Source organism: Mus musculus, chromosome 4, assembly GCF_000001635.26.
Source record: "Mus musculus strain C57BL/6J chromosome 4, GRCm38.p6 C57BL/6J".
Classification (NCBI taxonomy): Eukaryota; Metazoa; Chordata; class Mammalia; order Rodentia; family Muridae; genus Mus; species Mus musculus.
Window position 1 is genome coordinate 58,495,249 of NC_000070.6, and position 20,548 is coordinate 58,515,796.

Here is a 20,548-nt window from a genome sequence, read left to right on the forward strand (position 1 = left end):
AAACTGATTTTGCTATGACTGGACTAAGAATTATATTAAAATATTCAACAAAAAGCTGCTTTTCCTATTCTACATATCAAGAGACAGTTTTAATAACTTTAAGGGAAAACTTGGACAGAAGTACTTAAAAGAATTCTGGGGCTGGTGAGATGGCCCAGCAGACAGAAAGAGGCATCTTTCACCCAGCCTGACCAAGTTCAATCCCCAGATCCTACCTATTGGATATCAATGACAGACTCTAGCAAGTTGTTCTCTGACCTCCACATATGGGACATGGCATGTGCATAAATGGGTGTACACATATGCACACATATGTGTACACACATATGCACACACACACCATAAGCACACAAAGTAAATAAATAAAATAACTTTTTTTCAGGTTTTTTTTTCTTTTTTGAGACAAGATCTCACTGTGTATCCCTGGCTATCTCACTGTGTATCCCTGGCTGATGGGAAACTCTTTATGTAGACCCATCGGGCTAGCCTGGAACTCACAGAGATCTGCCTATCTCTGCCTACTGAGTGCTGGGACTAAAAGGCATGTGCCCCCATTGAGGCAAAAGTGTAATATATTTTTAAAAGAACATTTCTGATTAAGCCAGGTATTTTGGCTTATATACCCCCAACACGTAAAAAAGATGAGGTAGGTAAATTACCACAAGTCCAAGGTTATGTTGGGCTCAGGTGTGAAATTCTGTCTTATAAAATAACTGTTTCCAATTCAAATTAAATGTGTACTGTCTCATGCGTCTGCTGACTAATTCTCATGCCAGTGGCACTCCCTGCCTGCTTTATCTTCTCCACTGCCAGAGGGTTGAATTTCTACACACAGGTGCGGTGGTGGCCTAGGGCTCCAAGCTCCTCATGAAAGTGTGATGCCAGCAATCTCATCACTCCATCTGGACATGTCCCACAGAGGTGGGATCACCTGACCACAGCATCTCTACACAACCCAGCGTAGCCCTCCAATTTAACCCCGAACTACAACCTGTGCCACTGATCCATGGAGCTGCAGTTCTCTTGTGTCCACCCCTTCATTATTTTGTCTAGGTTACTGATTGCCTTACCAGTTGTAGCTAAGTAAAGTCCCGGAGCAAAGTGTGCAGAGTTGGGGCTCATGCATTGATCCACTGAACAGTCTCCAATCTGGACCTGAACCTAGACTCCCAAACCTCTCTTTGCTGACTGATGCAGCCTCTTCAAGTGGTCAGTGTTTGGAAATCACCCTCTGGCCACTCTGACTGTGAGGTCATGCAACCTGTTGGCCATCAACAGCCATGTACCCCCATCCTTCTACCTGCCAGATCTCATAGCTCTGCTTGAATGCATATCTCAGGTTGAATGTATCTTTGAAACTTGCTTCACGGCCAACCTAAGGCTGCAGAAATGAATGTGCACCATAGCTCTATCTCATGCTAAGAAGCACGTAGAAGAAAACACACCTTTCCCTTCCCCACAGACTTCAGCCTGCCTACCACTCTGATTTATGACCTGAGAAAGTTTAACCTCGGGGCAGTGCTTAAGTGACACTCTAAAACTGCAGTGTGGCAGGGTCATCACCCAGCAAAGGCAGGCTGATTTCCTTAATGACAGTCTTGCAGCAGCAACTTTCAGAGCTCAGAAGGCAGCAACCCCCGGACCCTATGATTATGATTAAAAATAGGACATTGTGCCTCTTGGACATATATGCTGACTTTGCAAAAAATCCAAGGCTCCGGAGAACCTAGGAGTGTAAAATGGACACACACCACGGACACACAACTCAGACACACACCGCGGTGGGTGGGAAAGAAACGGCCACGTGCCCTTTCAGGATAAAGAGGCAGTCTCATTAACCAGTACAGACTGAGCCAATTAAAAGGGCATATTAGAAAGATAAATAAATGGATGCCTGCGGTTGGGTATCTTTTGTGGCTTACCCTGGGCTCTCCACCAGCACCCATGTGATTTTAGCTTAGGAAAGAAAAATTGAAAATGCACTCTCAGATTCCAAAATCAGATATCCTCTCAAACCTTCTGAGTTTATAAACACAGAAGGGAGCATAAATGAATTTAAATAGTAATATAAGAAGAAATCCAACTTCTAATCGAAACATGAATCAAGATGGAGTAAGTCAGAAATCTCAGTGTTTACCTCTACACGCACTTATTCCTGGCAGCCCATGGGAGTTTTCCATAGAGTGTTTATCTAACTTGGCTTTCCTCTGATGGCTCTTCTGGCAGAAGACAAACGCACATCACATACACAAACCATATGCGGTAACCACTTTCTCCCTGCAAAGAACTCTCACAACCACTGCAGGGGAAATGGTGAGAGCTAACATCTGCCTGGTATCTATTAAAGATGCCACAAAGCACTTAGCTTCCCATTCATACTCTCAACCATGGTGCACATTGTTTTAATTCTACATAATAAAGAATAAATAAAGCTGGAAGAAAAATGTGTACTGACAACCCTCTTAGCCATGGCATACAATACTTTAGATTTACAAAATCTATGTGGACCTAAGCCTATGGACTCTGTCTCTTTCTCGGTACCATGTATGTAAAGCCAGACCACACTGCACCTTCATGGTATGCCACAGGGAACATCACACTGTGATCCATGGCTCATACTATAACAGTATGCCATGCAACTATTAATTACTCATGCTTTAGCCTAATAAAAAGCATGCATGACTCTTTGGCAGTCAGATTTTAAAGTGACACTATTGCCTTAACTTTCTTCCTGGGGGACTATGGTGTGTCCCTCATTTTGTGTAGTCTTCATTAGTGATATCTGCTTCTAATTTCCATTTTCTTCTATGAGGGAAGAGGAAAACTAAAACTGTCTTTTTAAACTGTATGAGTTCATGGGATGGATTAATACAGAAGAGTAAATGGATCTGCCCGGTGGTCTTCCAAAACAACAGGGCACCAACTGTAAGGACTTTTCAGAGAAGAAATTAGAGAGATCTGTGTATTCATTGAGCACAATGTGATATTAGCAGTTGCTTTCAGTGCTTAAGTGTGATAATGGAATCACGGTTACATGAACAAAATTTCTGGCAGATGAAGAGTGAGATACGAGGACTGATGGAAGGATGGAGCAAAACTGGGGGCTTAAAGTGCTTTATCCTCCAAGTGATGCTAGTGGGGGGAGGGAAATGCTGGTGACTGGTGAGTGACTCTGGATAGGTGTGCAAGGAGCTTATGATCATGCTTGTGAATGCCTGAAAACCCTTTTTACCCAGGATTCTAAACCACCACACAGGGAAGAAGGGAGGGGAGAGAGGAAGAAGAGGGGGAGGAAAAAGAGGAGGAGAGTAAGGGAGGGAGAGGTGGGGAGAGAGTTTTTCCAACCTCAGAGTTACATATCCAATGTTTTAATGCAGAACTCAGTTGTTTCATCCAACTCAAAACAAAAGCTTCTAAGACATAGACTTTTAAAATACAAAGGATTTTAAACAGACAGCTCCAAACACCAGCTGGGAACTGAGAGAACAATCTGCTAAGACACTCTACCTTTAATGCAAGCAACCGAAATCACTTAACAGGACCAAAGTCTGTCCGTGCCACTACTGTGAACACAGATGTCACCTCACGCTTGAGGGCAGAAGGGAACAGCATCCCCAACGCTGAAGGCAAAGGTCACTTTCTCACTGGAATCCCAAGGGTGGCAGCCAAGCAACCTGTAAGATCTCAAACACCCCTTTGGGCCTCTATCACCAGTGCTGGGGGTGGGAGGAGCCAAATGACATACTCTGGCATTGAGGTACGGATCCCTCCATTAAGACTGAAACTAAGACTGCAATCCAGAACCTCACCAACCACAATGAAACAAACGTACCCCAGGCAACATCAACCCACCCCACCCCACCCTACCCCTCAACATCCCTTAGGACAGGAATACATTACCAAATTCCTTGGTTCCTGTCTACAAATACATCCTCAGGTTCCCTTGACAGTAGCTTTATATCAACTCTGGACTAGCGTAGCTATAAATAAGTTGAGGTGACTTCCTGTGACTATCAGTGCCAACCATACTGGGACTCACCTTAGCTGTGTCAGGACTGGGTGCTGGCCCAGCACAAGAAAACAATTCTGCATCTTAAGAGTCAGTCCAAGCAGGGGCAAGGAGGAGAACCAGACTGGTCTGACTTCAAAGCACAAGGCCGATCCCAGGCTGACTAAACAGAGATCCCAGCAGGAGCGACAATGAGTGCTTTCTTCCCTATTGTTATTCGAAACAATCACAGGCTATTTGCTCATATTAATTAGTTTATGTCTGGTGTTAGGCAGCCTTCACTAGAAAATGGCCTTTGTTACCAGATGAATGGAAAAACAAACAGAAAAACCACAGCCTTTTCTTTTTTCTTCCAATTGTTGCCTTTGCCTTGGAAAGAGATGATCAGGCCTTTCTCACCTGAATGTGAGTTTATGCTATGGGGGGTCCATCAGAATGTACGTTCCAGACTGGATAATGTCAGGGTAAGGTGACTGCACCATGAGAGCTGCTCATTATGTGCCAGCTAAAAAGATGCTAGCTTTGTATAATTTGAGCTGTCTCTCCACCAAGAGATGATAGCTAATCAGAGAGGAGACATCACTGCAGGCTGAGACACACAGGCAAGCCCACCTTGAAGGAAATCCCAAGTGTGCAAAGCTGAAAGGAAGGGTTGGCCTGTAATCAGGAGGCTCATCGTGGCCAAAGCTAGGATGCTCCAGCCAGGGGACCCAAAGGTCTGCATCTCAACTGAAAGAGAGCCAACTTGTTCTGTGATCTAATTACTGAAGCTTGCAACTGACTCCTCCCGAATGGCCCAGTTCCCAAGTATCAGCAACTCTTACTAACGCCAGCACAGGGTAAGAATGAGACCTACTCAATGTGACTGACATTGCCCCAGAATTTGCCCCAGAGCATAGTCAAGTCCAGGTTCAAACACAGGTCTAGGACTCTAAAACTTGGGTAATATCTGTTAAACTACACAGGCTGTGTGTGTGTGTGTGTGTGTGTGTGTGTGTGTGTGTGTGTGTGTGTGTGTGAATTCAGAGCCTTCCATGTGCTAGACAAGGCTTTGTTAAGATCATTTTTCACTTCCTTACTATGGCTTTTAAGGTCCTGCAAAATTCCTGAGTTAATAACCCACCCATTCTAATACTCAGAGTCTGCCAATTTCTGCAGTGTAAATATTATATCATGATGGAACTTGACAAGCTCACCAAATGCTAGGATTGATTTGTTTTAAGATTTATCTTTCACACACATACACACACACACACACACACACACACACACACACACACACACACGAGTACAGGTACCCTCAGAGACCAAAAGAAAGCTTTGGGTCCTCTGAAGATGGAGTTACAGACCCGTCAGCCTCCCAGTGTGGGTGATGAGATTCAAACACAGGCCCTCTCCAAGAGCAATACCCACTCTTAACCACCGAGCTACTGACCCAGCCCCTCACAGAATTCTTCACAATCCTACAATCAGACCGTGTGGCCAGGTAGAAGAGCCTCTGGGGGCAGCCTCAGGCCCTACCACGCAGTGCTCACTCTGATCAATCCTGAAGCTGGGCTTTCCTCCCCATAGCCCATTCATTGGGCATTTGCGCATGCTCTTTCTGCGTCCCCATCAAAACAGCTCATATCCACACACGGGCTCCAGATCTGGTGGTCTTCCTGCAAGAAGCCCAAGTGCCAGTCCCAGAACAGCAATATTTCCTGTGTTGTGATAACTTTTAAGTTGTCCCTTTCTCAGCTGTCTATCTTCCACCATGTTTCTGAAGTCTAACACGGCAACGACCTTATTTAATCTTATTTATTCTTTCGTGTAGAGGCCTGTCCTATTGCCAAGCAGTAACACTAATACATACCAACACGCACGGACAATATGCACCAGCCATTGTTCTGAGCTGAGTGTGTAATTGCACGTGACATTCTTCAAGCACTGCCAGAAGGCTGGCCTCTCGACTGCTCTGCTTGTTTTGTAAGCGCTACGTGGAGGCACTGAGAGCGTGAACATATTCCCTCCGGCTCAGCCCTGAGTGTCAGAGCCAGGGCCTGAACTCAAGCAGTGCGACCCCAGGGCCCTCACATGTGCTTCCGAAAAGCTGAGTTTCGTGACGTTTTTATTTATTTTTCAATAATGATCCTCAAGGAGAGATTTTTAATTAAATTTAAATTCTCCCTAATGAAAGAAGTAAAATGCTATGAAATATGATTCTTTAGGGTAGGGTTAAGCTTTGGCGGGACTTTCCATCTCCCCAGATCCAATTTGGGCCCTCTGGGGGGCAATAGAATTCTATTGAAAATGTATGCGCTGGCTTTTTCCCTCTGCTCTTCTGTTTATGAGCCATATGTTTGCCCTTAAAAACACATGGTCTTGTTTTATCGTTTTAATGATCTCTTCCTGTGAGGATTATTCTACGTCTTGCTTTCTCTCCCCTTTATAAGGTGTCTTATGACAACACAGCCATGTCGATATGCTCATGTTTTAGCTGCTATATGACATTTAAATCGTATCCAGGTACCTGGCTTTATTAATAACCAACCACTGCTGAATAGTCAGGAAGTTTTGAACTTCTTCCCATGACTATCTTGTTTACACTCTGCCCTGGTCTCGTGTGTTTAGACACTAGTGTGACTGCAAAGGTTTCTGACTTTAATTCATTCTGCCTAGTTGATGTACCAGTTTTACTCACAGAAAGTCTTCAAGAGCATCTATTTCCCTAGGTGTTTGGTTTAAATAGGGTCTCTTTCTACTTTGGATAGTGTTGGACATGTTGATGGTATGAGTCACTTAAAAGCATTTATATTACTCACAAACCCATAGCAGTCTACATGACAGGGAAGATGGTAGGTAAGTCCATGTCGGAAATGCTGACAAACGACAATGATGACGTGATGGAGGCTGAAATGCCTAGTCAGGGAAGCCTGTGCTCAGGCCTAACTCACTACACACACACACACACACACACACACACACACACACACACACACACACACACACACAAAAGGCAGAGGCTAAGAATAGTAATTATCAGGAACAGCTGCCATGGGCTTTGAACTGGTAACCTAAAGTAACATAAACTAAATCTCTTGACCCATTCTCTAAGTCCCCTGCATACTGAGAGTAATGAAACCAAACACACAAGTAAGTCAAGTGTTGAAACAGTGAGGAAGCATCCAACAAAAGAGAAATGGCATGAGGGGAAGACACTAGGCATCCAACAGCCCAGAAACCACTGAAAGCTTTAAAGAAGAGCAAGGGTTTTACCCATGGTGGAAACCCTCCAAGTTAACCTATAGCAGTGGTTCTCGACCTTCCTGACACTACTGCAGCTCTTTAGTGTGGTTCTTCATGTTGTGGTGACCCACAATCACAAAATTAGTATTGTTGCTACTTAATAACTATAAATTTGCTACTGCTATGAATTATAATATAAATATCTGATATGCAGGATATCTGACATGTGACCCCTGTGAGAGTCATTCAACCCCGGAACTGGCTGCAACCCACAGGTGAGAAGTGCTGAGAAGTGACCCTTTCTTCTTTCTCCCCCTCTTTCTTGACTTCTTCTTAAAACAACAACAAAACAGCAACAAAATCCCCAGACACTCTTATTTTAAATATGAACAAAATATAATAACCTTCTAAATGAGACTGAAAAAAAGGATACAACATGCTGATCCATCAGGATTTAAACTTCAATCAGTGTGGCTGGTCCTCGGGAAACCCTTAGATTACACACCGTGTGTGTGTGTGTGTGTGTGTGTGTGTGTGTGTGTGTGTGTGTGTTTGTGTGTGTGTGTGTTCAGCATGGAAGTAAAAGGAGGACAATGAGGGAAGAGGAAGTATTCTAAAGAGAGGGGGAGGGAACAGTACTGGGAAATGGGGAAAGAAAGGCAAAAGCTTGTAGGTTCCCTCATATTCAGAATCTAGATTATAAAATATGCCCACGTGGTGGTTTGTGGAATGCCCCCATCGGCTCGAGGAACTGAACACTTGGTCCCATTTGGTAGCACTGTTTGGGAGAGTCAGGAGGTGTGGCTTTGCTGGAGGAAGATGTCACTGGAAGTGGGCCAAGAGAATTTGAAGACTCGAGTTACTTCTTTCTACACCACCCTCTGCTTCCTGCTTGTGTTTCAAGAAGCGAGCCTCCAGCTTGTTGTTCTAGCTGCTTTTCCACGATGGTGCTGGACTCTTCTTTGGAACCAGAAGCTCAAATAAACACTGTATTCTCTAAGTTACCTTGGTCATGGTGTTTTAGTGCAGTAATAAAAATAATAAATACAGTCCATATATGTATATAACATGAAAACGGAAAGGGGTGTGTGGAAGGGGGAAAGGGTACCAGTAATAGGGGTATAAGCAGGGCAGAAAAAGGCACATAAGTGAAATGCAAAGTGCAATGGTATGTATGTATGTATGAAAATGTCATAATGAAACCCAGTATTTTGTGCACTAATTATAAACAACTTTAAAACTTCTCTTTCTCAAAGGCACCCATTTTTCTTAAACCTTTGCCTAAAAATGGCCATGATAAATGAGAAACCTCGCTGGACACAGAGGAGTCAAGAGAAAGGGAAAGCAAATGGGAACCTATATTCACTGAGTTTCTCTTGAGGGCTTTGTATCTAGGCTACTGTTTCAGCCATTGAAACATTGTATGAAGGAAGGTAACCTGAGCGGAGTTTGAAGCTGGGATGGGGGCAAGGAGAGCATCCGTCCAAGGCACAGGGAGATGAAACCAAGATTCCAAGTCTGTTTCCCTCCCACTGCACCACCCTGCCTGCTGAAACTGAAGGACAGGTCATAATCAAAGCAACAGGTCACACCATGATCTAAACAAAGATGTCCTTGCAGAATTACTGCTCCCCACGTACAGCCAAAGTACTTCCCAGGACTACTGCTCAGAAATTTCTAGGACTCCATTTTGCTTTCAAATTTCCCAGAATGGGCCAAGGCAAAATAATAATTACAGGAAAAGAACAATGAAGCCATCTTGGAGGGCTTATTGTAAGATTAGATCAAAGTGAGAAATACCATTTGTACTATCATCCTCCCCATGAAAAGAAAGAGGAGAATTGACTCTGACTTGTCTGGCTTTGGAGCTGGATGGCAGTAGTGACATTTGGGTGTCCTCAGTGTCGTAAATCTGTCCCCCTGTGAGCAGGGGCCAGCTCATTTTCTCAGCTGCTTCCCAAACACACACACACACTCTCTCTCTCTTTCTCTCTCAAGCATGCCACCTAAGTACCCACCACATGACAATAAGAGGTGTGTACGATTCTCCAGAGAAAAGCATACTTTCTTATACTCAGATTAACTATGGCCCAAAGCTATGATTAACAAAAACATAGACCAGGTCAAAGCACTTACCTGGGGCTGTGAAATTACAGGGCTGGAAGTAGAGGCAGCTGCCATGACAGTGCTGTAGTTTGGGGCGATGAAGAGGCCCCCTGCACTGCAGTGCCAGGCACAAAAAGCAATGCGCGGGTTGGCTGATCAGATCTCGGTCATGCTAGGAGGAACTGTAAGCCTGCGGAAACACAAGGAATCCCAGAATGAGTAGAGCAAGGGCAAGGAAAGGTCACCATCTAGATGTGGCAACAGTCACTCAGAAGAACTGAATAGAAGCTGTATGAACACAAGGGCCTGCTGAGGCAGATTTGCCATCAAAAATCATGACTCCTTAGCATCTGCTCACATGATGTTCTGGGGAGCAGCTGGATGTTCTGGGGAGCATCTGGGTATTCTGGGGGAGCAGCTGGATGTTCTGGGGGCAGCTGGATGTTCTGGGGAGCAGCTGGATATTCTGGGGGAGCAGCTGGATGTTCTGGGGAGCAGCTGGATATTCTGGGGGAGCAGCTGGATGTTCTGGGGAGCAGCTGGATGTTCTAGAGAAATAGCATCAAGTTGGGAACACAAGGAGATTGCATCAAGAGAAGCTACCTTACTGTTTCTTAATTATTTCTTAACTTAACAATCGTATAATATGTAATAATATATTGATATATACTATATTGATTTCTTAAAATCTTGAGATCTGATCATCTATATACAAAGCGTAAAGAGAAGAACCCACCAAGTGGTTGGAGATGACCATAGTCCAGCCTTGCTTCTCCCTACCCTTTTGTGGAAACAAAACCAAAAACAACCCTGAGTGTTGGGAAAGGGATTCTAGAGAACTGTGCATTTTCACTACGATATAAGAAAGGGATAAAATTCTATATTTACATTTCCTCAAAGAACTTGGTGAACATTGTAGAGATTCAAGGATCATCACATGAGTAAGTGACAGGAAGGATCAGGAACTCAAGGAGGTGGAGTGTGTCATAAATCAGCCGCCTTCAACAACAAGTAAGGGAGAGAGCATTTCCAAACTCCTTTGAAATTCTCAAGGGGAGGGAGCTAAGCCACCAGAAAGTAAAAGCCGTGCTTTTCTCATGCCTTGGTTCATTACACTCCCAGCAGTAAACTAGGACCTTGATTCTGTCAAAAGATTAGCCGGGTTGGTGCCCTGCAGCTTCAATCAAACTCAAGAGGCAGAGGCAAGAAGTTATTTGTGAGTTCAGGGCCATCTTGGTCTACAAAGTGAGCCCCAGGCCAGCCAGAGCTATACAGTGAAGCCCTGTCTCAAAAATAGGGGTGTGAGGTTGGGTCCCATGATCACAGGAGCAATACAATTGAGTCCATAAAGGAAAAACTCTCCCCTGAAGAAGCTTTGCACATTCCCTTCTTCTAAATGTTGTGTTTTCATCCCAACTAGCAATCTCTCAAAAAAGATTTATTAAGGAAGGCATGTGGTGGCTCACACCTCTAATCTCAACCCTTAGGAGACAGAAGCAGGAAGATCAGAAGTTCAGTGCTAGGCTTACTACGTAAGTAAGGCTCTGGCTTGAAAAGAGGAAGGAAAGAAGAGAAAGAGAGATGAGAGAGGAAGGAGAGGAAGAAACGAGAGGAGGAGGTAATGGGAGAAGGGAGAAAAGGAAGAACTGATAGAGGGGGAGGGAATGGAAGAGGAGAGAGGGAAGAAAGGAGGACAGACGTGTTTACTGAGCATCTACAGGAAACTGGGAGTGGCGTACAAGATGTCGCCAGCCCCTGCTGCAAATACTTTGTAATTTCATTGGTATGCAAGGAGATATCTGAGTATTGTTCAACTCTTGGAGAATGACAGTTGCCTTAATAATAAAAGTCATAAGCCAAGGGGCAAAATGGTCTGAGCCTTGTGCAGTGGGAGCAGTGGACATGGACAGTCAATCCCAGACCTTTCTTTCATCCCGCAGTGTGCTATGCTAGCTAGCCGCTCCAGGCTGTGGAGCCTCTGTAAGAAATGCTCTGGTCATGCAGCCACCCCTATAGCCTGCAGGTTTTCATTTTTCTGCTTGCATGAGTATCATGCCTTCAACCATAGCCTGAAGCACATCAGGTTCTACTTGTTTTAAGCCATGGGTAATTGCTTTATAAACAAACACATAGCAAGCAACCTTTGCAAACCATCTTGGCCCGGTGTCAACATGGGATTCCACAGCTACCCTAAGCCAATGCTGATATTCTCCTCAGCCCTACTTTAAAGAGAAAGAAAAAGACAATGACAATGTAAACAAAAGACCCAGGAGAAAGGATGGTGCTTTCTGTTCCTCATAGCAGCTTCTAGGATATGGATTCAACCACAGGAAAGTTATAGAACCCAGCAGCGTACTGTTTTATACTAACACATGACCTCATGTCCAACCCTACTTTCAGTTCTCCATAATCTTCATGCATTTATAACTCATTTCAACTCTCTATATTCACAAATGAGTATAAAAGGAACATGACAACAACCAAAAGCCAGCAAGTGGGATTCCATTCTAAAACACTAATCTGCATGATCAAGTCTATTACTATTTGGCTCAAAGTAACTTCAGTTGCTACAGTAAAAAGACTGACCAGAGGGGAACACAACACCTAGTGTGTAACAAGAAAATGTACCTTCTGGTGGCTTGAATATGCTTGACACAGGGAGTGGCACCATCAAGAGGTGTGGCTTGTTGGAGTAGGTGTGGCCTTGTTGGAGTAAGTGTGTCACCATGGTGGTGGCCTTTGAGACTCTCTTCCTAGCTGCCTGGGAGCCAGTCATCTCTTGTTCACCTTCGGAACAAGATGTAGAACCCTCAGCTCCTCCAGTACCATACCTGCCTGGATGCTGCCATGCTTCCTGCCATGATAATGGACTGAACCTCAGAACCAGTAAGCCAGCCCTAACTACATGTTGTCCTTTATAAAAGTTGCCTTGGTCATGGTGTCTCTTCACTGCAATTAAACCCTAACTAAGACACCTATCAAAAACCAAGCTGTCATACGTCATCAGTACTAAAAAGAGAGAAGAGAGAGGGGCCGGGAGTTAAGGAAAGCCCTCTGCACACCAAGCTCAGCAGCAGCTCTTCCACACAGCCTTGGGCAGATGCCGTTAGCTCCTGTCACAAGGGAGACTTCCAAGACTTCAAAAGGTTACGTGCATGACCCGACCACAGCCACAAAGCCAGGAGAGCTCTAAACCTTGAACTCAGACCAGCCTGATGCCAGAGACCAGGCTCTTTCTACAGCCTAACCCTCCAAGCGAAAGAGCAAGCTGGAGGACAGGGCAGATAGCTCATTTAATAAAGTGCTTGCCTTGCCTAGGGGTGGTAGCAACTATTTGAAGGCCCAGCACTGACGTGGCACAGATAGGAGGGTCTCTGGAGCTCACAGACAGTCTAGCCTAATCCAAAGGGGTAGACAGCATTCCAGAAGATGACATCTAAAATTATCCTCTGGCTTTACATGCATATGTACCTGGATACATACATGTACATATACATATATGTTTGTGTATGGGGGAGGAAGCACTGTGGAAGAAAAGACAGGAGAATCCCCGGGGTTCACTCTTCAGACAATCTAGCTAAATGGTTGAGCTCCCCATGTGAAGAAATAAGGTACTAAGTCATTGAGAAAGACACCTCAGGCTACCACATGCATGCATACATCTATATACCACACACACACACACAGAGTCATTTTTTTTTAATTTAATTATAAATATAACTAAGGAATGACATTTCTGGTATAAGAAAGCAAATTGGAAACAATATCTAGACTCTTATATGAAGACCAGTAAAATATGCACAAATTAAAATGGAGTAGCAAGGATCACAAAGAATTAATTTTTTTTTAATTTTTCAAATGAAAAAATACACTGGCTGACTCCTTGTCAAGACAGTCTACTAGACTGATTGATGAGGGGAGAAAATATTAGGAAATCAGCCCTAGAAACCACAGAATGGATCCCAATTCTCGCTTAAACCTCCAAAGACATATGCTGGGAAGATGGGCCTAGATGGCCCACGGGGAGCAAAGGCCAAACCCTCCATGAGAAGCTGCAAGTTCCAAGTGCATGTACAGAAATAAGCAATGGAGAACCCAGGCGACCTGGCCGGGTGCTCAGCAGGAGGAGGGCACCAGGCCTGGGAGAGCTGGGGTGCATTGAAAACACTTTCAGAAGAGCCTCTGCCTCCAAAAGCCAACAAAGAGAGTAAACTCAGGCTGCATTTATTCCTGACTTGCATCGGCTATGAAGAATTCACCAGAAAACTGTGAGAAAAGAATGCCACAAGCTAGCCGCAGCCGCAGTCGCAGTCGGGGACAGCAGTGCCAAATGACAAAGGCTCCACTAATTAGTGAATGCCACACCAAATGCCTAAAAGAAAAACTCCAGTTGGAAGCAGACTTCCATCTGACGGCTTCAACTGAAGCTGGCTCCCTCCCCAGGCCTCACAGGAAGATAAACCTCTAATTGGCAAATTAACCTACTATAAGCCTAACCTTTTTCCTTATTCTGGATATCAGTCAAGTCATGACTCATACGAGCCTCTTGAAAACACACAGGGTAGATCCCCAGCAAAGAGGGGCTGAGGAGAAGAAAAGGAGAAATATTGAGTAGACACCAGCTTCTCTCTCCTAGGATAAGCAACAGAAAAATGTCCAAGCGCAGCAGGCCAGTAAGACATACTGTGAGAGTTGAAAGTAAAGGGATTCCAGATTGAGAGCCTGTATTTACTTAAACAATAAGTATGATTCTTAAAAGAGAAACTTCTAGTTCACGTTTGTAAGGTTGCTGAGGGCACTGCAGCAGCATCTCTGAACACAGGGCACGTCACCAGGATGGAAAGTCAAGGTCAGGAAAGAGTTTGTCCCAAAGGACAAAGAAAGGTAGGTCTGGACTGTGAACTTAAGCAAAGGTAGTCATGGAAATAACAGAAAATGAATACTGAGAAGAAGACAAATCAGATCGCTGGGATAGGGAAACCTACATTTAAAGACACCATCCCCAACACAGGATAGGCGAAAGAAAGTCTTGGCAGGAAGGAAGCTGTACATGGTGACACATGCCTGTAATCCCAAACTTAGGAAGCAGAGACAGGGGGATCAGAAGTTCAAGGTCACCCTCAGCTAAATGGCGAGCTTGGTGTTAGCCTGGGTTCCATAAGATTCTATATCCTTTTTGGTTTTTGTTTTTGAAGATGAATGCCCCAAAATTTTAGAAAACTGCTTCACGGATACTCACTTGAGATTAAATGGTGTGTGTGTGGGGGTGGGGGGAATCAGTCTTTATACCTGTTTTGTTCTACAAACAAGCTTGACAGCCTCCTGGCGGAAACCCAGGAGAAGTGTTCTGGACCCAAGACCTGGAGCATTGAGGAGATGAGACACTGTCTCTCTTAGCATCTGTCCCCATCTGTCCTTCCACCAGAACGAGACAGCATTCACCACCACACTTACCTCCCACAAAGCACGAGATAGAAAGGTCTGTCCTTTGGAAACTCTGATCAGAAGGAAAAGACTTAACAATCCTAAGTTCCAGAGCGAGACACTGTGCTCACTGAAACAAAAACAGGATGTTTAAAAAGCAATTAACTCCAAATTTAAAAGGATTAGAATGTGAACTTAAGAAAGCTGGCTAGAATTTAAAAATAAGATGGGAGAACAGAGCAGAGGAAGAAAGAAATAAAGCAGAAACCCTAAGAGATATATCAGAAGAATAAAGGAATAAAGGAAAACAAGCTAAGGCCAGAGGGAGGGCTGCAAGTTCAAGAGCAGCCTGGGCAACTGCGGAGCCAAAAGTGGGCTGGGTTGTAGACCAGTGTCAGAGGCCTTAGCTAGCAGACTCATTGCCCTGGGTTCAAAAGGGAAAAGGGGGGTGGGGAGGACTCATGAGTCCCTAAAATGGTAGGTCATGTGTCTGTAGACTGAAAGAGGCCATAAGAAGCTGTTCACCTCAATGGACTTTGATAGGATTATACTAATCTGGAGATTTTAAAGTCCTTTAAGGGCTAGAAAGGCTGCAGCTTATCGGTAGAGGACAAGTATGTGTGAGCATGTGGGCAGCAGGAGGACTGAAGCCAGCACTGCAAAAACTGACACCAAGGCAGCCATGGCAGCAACATGGTCATTAAACAAAACTCCTGAAAGACCTCAGAAAAGGGGAACTCAGAAACCAACAGGTGGGAATCCAAGTGCCTTCAAACTGTTAAGTAATGCCCCTAGACGCAAGGTGACAGTGGGACAATGAGAGGGAGGTGACCCTTCTGGAGGATGTGCTGCTGGAGACAGGAAGGAAAACAGAGGTGGAGACTAGGACAATAGATGTCAACACAGGAGGAGCCAAAGGAAGTTAACTGTGAAGAGCATCCCTGGATGGCACACATGAGAGTGAAGAAGGTGTCCTTGGTAGACCAGTTGTCCATCTGGATATACAGATGGTAGGTTTATAAGAGAGCCTGATGTTAAATGCAGAGTTAATACATAGAAAACTAAGTCAGCATTAAAAAGATGATGACAAAAAAAAAATGATGACCTTGAAACAGACCCAATTTTTTGTTTCAGAATAAAAAGGTCCACAGATTTTCACACGGCATGAGAGTGAACGATAGTAATGGGGGCCCAGCACATTAATGAAGGATTAGAGACACGGATGAACCACGGAACCCTTACCTAGCATGAGCCAGGCCCCAGGTTTGGGGCCTCAAGTCGATCCCCAACGCTACAACAGACAGGTGTGACTACTAACCCAATTGAAACAAAGACTTAACACCAGAGGGACAACAGAGTTGGTGTAATAAGGGGAAATCAGAAGAAGGGCTCAGTTTCCTAATCAAGCTTCATGGAGCTAACACTTTAAAAACATCTGTAACTGATCAAATTCTAAAAAAAAAAAAAAAAAAAAAAAAAAATGAATTGCAAAGAATATGACCCCAAATAAAAAGTTCAGAACTATCCATAAAATGAAAAGTATCAATGCAGAAATTCAAGATGATGTTAGCCATTGTTGGGGCTGAGATGGGGGTGGAGCACAAGTGCTTATGGTAATAGATTAGGTCATGTTGGTTAGAAAGTATGGCTCAGAGAATAGCAAATATTCAAGTAAGGATAACCAGCACACTTGAGGGAAAACAAATGGCACAGAGGCGGTTTAACAGGGACGTCACTTTCTTCGTGCAAGAGCAAATAATGTGATAAAGGATGGGTGGAGGACTTAAGTAAATACTTCCTTAAAGGACATGTCAGTGAACAGAAAACAGCCAAAATGAAACTCCACAGTGCTGACTACCAGAAAGACACAAAGCAAAATTATTATGGTCTTGTTCAAGAGGATGTGAAAGACTGGATCTCTGGTACAAATGTAAAGTGCTACAGTCAACGCAGAAGCAAATGGAAAAGCCTCAGAAAACTCAAAATGTGAGGCAGAAATCCCACTTTTGAACACATTTCCAAATTATTAAGATAGGATCTTTCAGAGCTACTCAATTACTCATGTTCACATAGCATAGATACAGTGGCCCAGAGATGGAAGAAACCCAAGTGTCCAGTGGTAGATACACATATATAAACAAACTGGTAGATACCCATAATGGGATATTATTACACCTTAAAAATGAATCAAGCCCTGACATAGGCACCAAGCAAGGTGCACCTTAGTGACATTTTGCTAAGGGAAATAGGTCACATGCTAGTGTTGCCAGGCACTGAGAAGGAAGAATGGTCCGCAGGGTATGTTTAATGGGCATAGAATTGCAGAATCATCATAAGGAAAGGTTTATGGAGAACAGTTGTACGCTATGGCTTGACTATGACCTTTAAAAGTGTGTGTGCTGAGGCTGGGGAGGTGGCTTAGTGGTTAAGAGCACCTGCTGCTCCTGCAAAGGTCCCAGGCTTGATTCCCACATACAAGATCAAGCCATCCATAGCTACAGTTCCAGAGGATGCCTTCTTCAGACCTTACTGGGCACCAGGAACACATATGGTACATAGACATACATTCAAGTAAAACACTCATACAAATAAAATAAAGTAAACACATCGAATTTTTTAAGTTTACGCATTGAGATTTGATGCCCACAATCACCATTTACAACAGTTGTTCTTGGAAGTGGAGCCAAATGATGAGGTCATGAGTGTGGGGCTTCAAAAGACACTGAACCTTTAAAGAAGAGGAATGGGGACTCCAGCTCTTGGGAGGCTGAAGCAGAAAGATCACAGGTCTGAAGCTATGAATAAAAAGGAAGGAAGGAAGGAAGGAAGGAAGGAAGGAAGGAAGGAAGGAAGAAAGGAAGGAAGGAAGAGAGGGGGACAGAGGGAAGGAGGGAGGGAGGGAGGGTGTGGGAAGCTGTTGCAGAGTGGCAGTTGCAGAGTAGCAGTTGGCTACTGCTGGCCACCACACATACATAGGCAGTAAAGGTTCTTTTGCCAAGATGAGGTTTTGAGAATTAACCAAAGTTAACCAATCAGATGAGAGACAAGTTAACCAATCAGATGAGAGACAAGTTAACCAATCAGATGAGAGAGAACGCCTCTCCTAGGCCTATATAAGCAGCACCAGTTCTGGGCTTGGGGTCTCTTCGCCTCTGCAATCAAGCTCTCCCAATAAATGTGTGCGGAAGGATCCTGTTGCAGCGTCGTTCTTCCTGGCCAGTCAGGCACACACAAGAGGAGGGAAAAGAAAAGGAAAGGAAAGCACCAGAGAGAGACAGAGAGAGAGAGAGAGAGAGAGAGAGAGAGAGAGAAAGAGAAGATGCCTAGGCTAGCTTCTAAGCTGAAGAAATAAGACAAAAACTGCATTAATAAACTCATTATCTCGATGTTAAAACTGAATACAAAAGATTACCATTGCAGACATTCCTGGTAGGAAGAAATGCTGTCCCGAAACTCACAGAATATAAGACATAATAATGAAATAGCCCCAAATCAGTGGTCACTTCAATAGTGAAGGATGTACTGGAAAATAAATACCCTCTCAGAATCAAGCTAGTGTGTTTTATTATGCTTAGATAACTGGAGAATCTCTGCTTTAGGGACATTTTCAGGAATGAGCCATAACTATGAATTTCTGAGTTAAAAGGAAATGAAATCCAAGTAAGTGTGGTCAGAATGAAAGAGCTCAAGAAGAGAAAGATGGGATCTGTACCTCAGGAAGGAATGAAAGGAAGGAAGACAGAGGATCTCGGAAAGTAGGAAAACTAAATTCCTTCTTTGGGTAATAGACAGACCGAGCACAACCCTATGTCGTCCCATAGCGCAAAACCACAATGTCCAAACCTTCATCTCAGTGTCTGAATATGGACCACAACGGTACAGGGATGGATGGAGTTCGAGGCCAGCCTGGGCTACAAAGTGAGTTCCAGGACAGCCAGGGCTATACAGAGAAACCCTGTCTCAAAAAAACCAAAAACCAAAACCAAAAACCAAAAAAAAAAAAAAACCCAAACTAATGTGGATGCAATTGTTAATGCCCCATCTGGAACCCATTATGGACAAGATAGATATCAGGATCCTAAACACTATATTGAATCTGAAGCTATGTGACTCTATAGAATCCTGTGGGATGAATGTTACATGCAAACATTTAGCTCCAAGAATGTTTAATGTAAAACCATATGACAATAAAATAGAAATGATCAGAAAATTCAATAATATCGTATTATCAACTACATATATTATCACACAGCATGTTTACATTCAATCCAATTGTATCTAATCAATGAAATTAGACTGTGCTTAAATATCTCTCTCCTACATGAGAAAACACAGAGAAAGACATAGCACTTACACAGGTTTTGTTTTCTGAGGAGGTTATGGGTATTTAAGTTTTCTGCTAAAAAAAGGCACTCAAGTGAAATAACATGGGCCAGGTAAAACAGCTTATCTAACACATTAATAATAATAATAATAATAATAATAATAGTAATAATGAGGAAGAGGAGGAGGAAGAAGGAGAAGAGGAGGAGGTGGAGAAGAAGATTAAGCTATACGAGGACTGGACACCAGGCACAAAGGACAGTGCCCCCCAAAGAAGTAGAAGAATAATAGTGGCCTATACAATGGCCACAACTCCATCCTGACTCAAGATTTTAGGAGAACTGAGAATGTGGCTCAGAGGTAGCATGCACAAGGCCTGGGTTCAATTTCTACACCTTTAAAAGAATTTTAAAAGTGTCCAAGTTACAGTCCAAAGAAAAGTCATGGAAACACAGGGAAATTACTAAGTTGAGAAGATAGATATGACACTTCAAGGAACTCTTTTAAAAAATACAGCTCAAAAGAACTGACTATGAGAAAAGAGAAAACAGAAAAACAGCCTGAAAAATCCAAAGGACTTTCCTTTGGGTATCAACAAAAACTGATCATAAGATGCATTCGAGAAAGGTGTGAGAGGCAGAGAGATGCCACCCGGAATAGAGTGAAGGAAACAGTACTCACTCAGTCTCTCTACCATCAGTAAAGCTGGAAAGCCAGGTAACTCGTGGGCCACTAGGTGTAATTTGATGCCAGAGGCATCAAAATATCAATACCCAACAAGAAGAATTATAGTCTGATATCTAATCAATACATGTGGATCTTGGAATACTATTCTCTACTGAAAGAAGAGCGGTCTGGTTCTAGAGAAGTAAGAACATGATGTCCATGGGCTGACCATCACAGAAGCCACACATCTTTGGTCCAATGAGTCTGACCATTGCTTACGTAGGCAGAAGATTCTGGCATCACCAGGTGATCCTGGGTTTGCAGTCAAGCAGAATGTAAGAGTTTGGGGTTATAGAGGCTTTCACCAAGTCTTCAGAGGAAGGCCTGGGAGGGCAGATGTAGAGAGAATATTCTTGTGTACTGTATGATGGATGCATCACCTGTCAATTAAAAAGCTTAGGCAGGAAAAGGCATAAGAGACATTTGGGAGGAGAAAGAATTCTGGGATAGAGACAGGCGGGAGATCAGCCCAGAGAGACGTGAAGAGATGGACATAATGGTACCTGTGCACAGGTAACCAGCCACATGGTAGAACATAGGTTAAAATTAATGGGTTATCTTTAGTTACAATCTAGTCAGGGTAGAGACTAGCTATATGGCCAATGTATTTGTAAATATATTTTGAGTCTGAGTCTTATTTTGGAAGCATGGGGCTGGGAGGCAGAATGAGGCCTAACTTCTACAGTCAAGGAATGAAGTTGAAGTTACCATGTGCCATGCCTGAGTACTCCA

General features: G+C 43.7%; 1 protein-coding gene across 13 annotated transcripts in view; it reads right to left on the minus strand.

Annotated features, from left to right (window-relative positions):
• Nucleotides 1-20,548, minus strand: part of Lpar1 (lysophosphatidic acid receptor 1) — a 118,776-nt gene that overhangs the window by 59,997 nt on the left and 38,231 nt on the right. For 12 of the 13 annotated variants that reach the window (XM_011249931.3, XM_030253215.1, XM_011249929.3 and 9 more), the window contains one exon: nt 9,374-9,533. In XM_011249931.3, coding sequence (XP_011248233.1) covers nt 9,374-9,418 — 45 coding nt within the window. In that variant the 5' untranslated portion in view covers nt 9,419-9,533. Of the gene's footprint in view, nt 1-4,039; nt 4,156-9,373; nt 9,534-20,548 lie in introns of those variants that run through there. The other variant, NM_001290486.1, reaches the window with a different exon arrangement.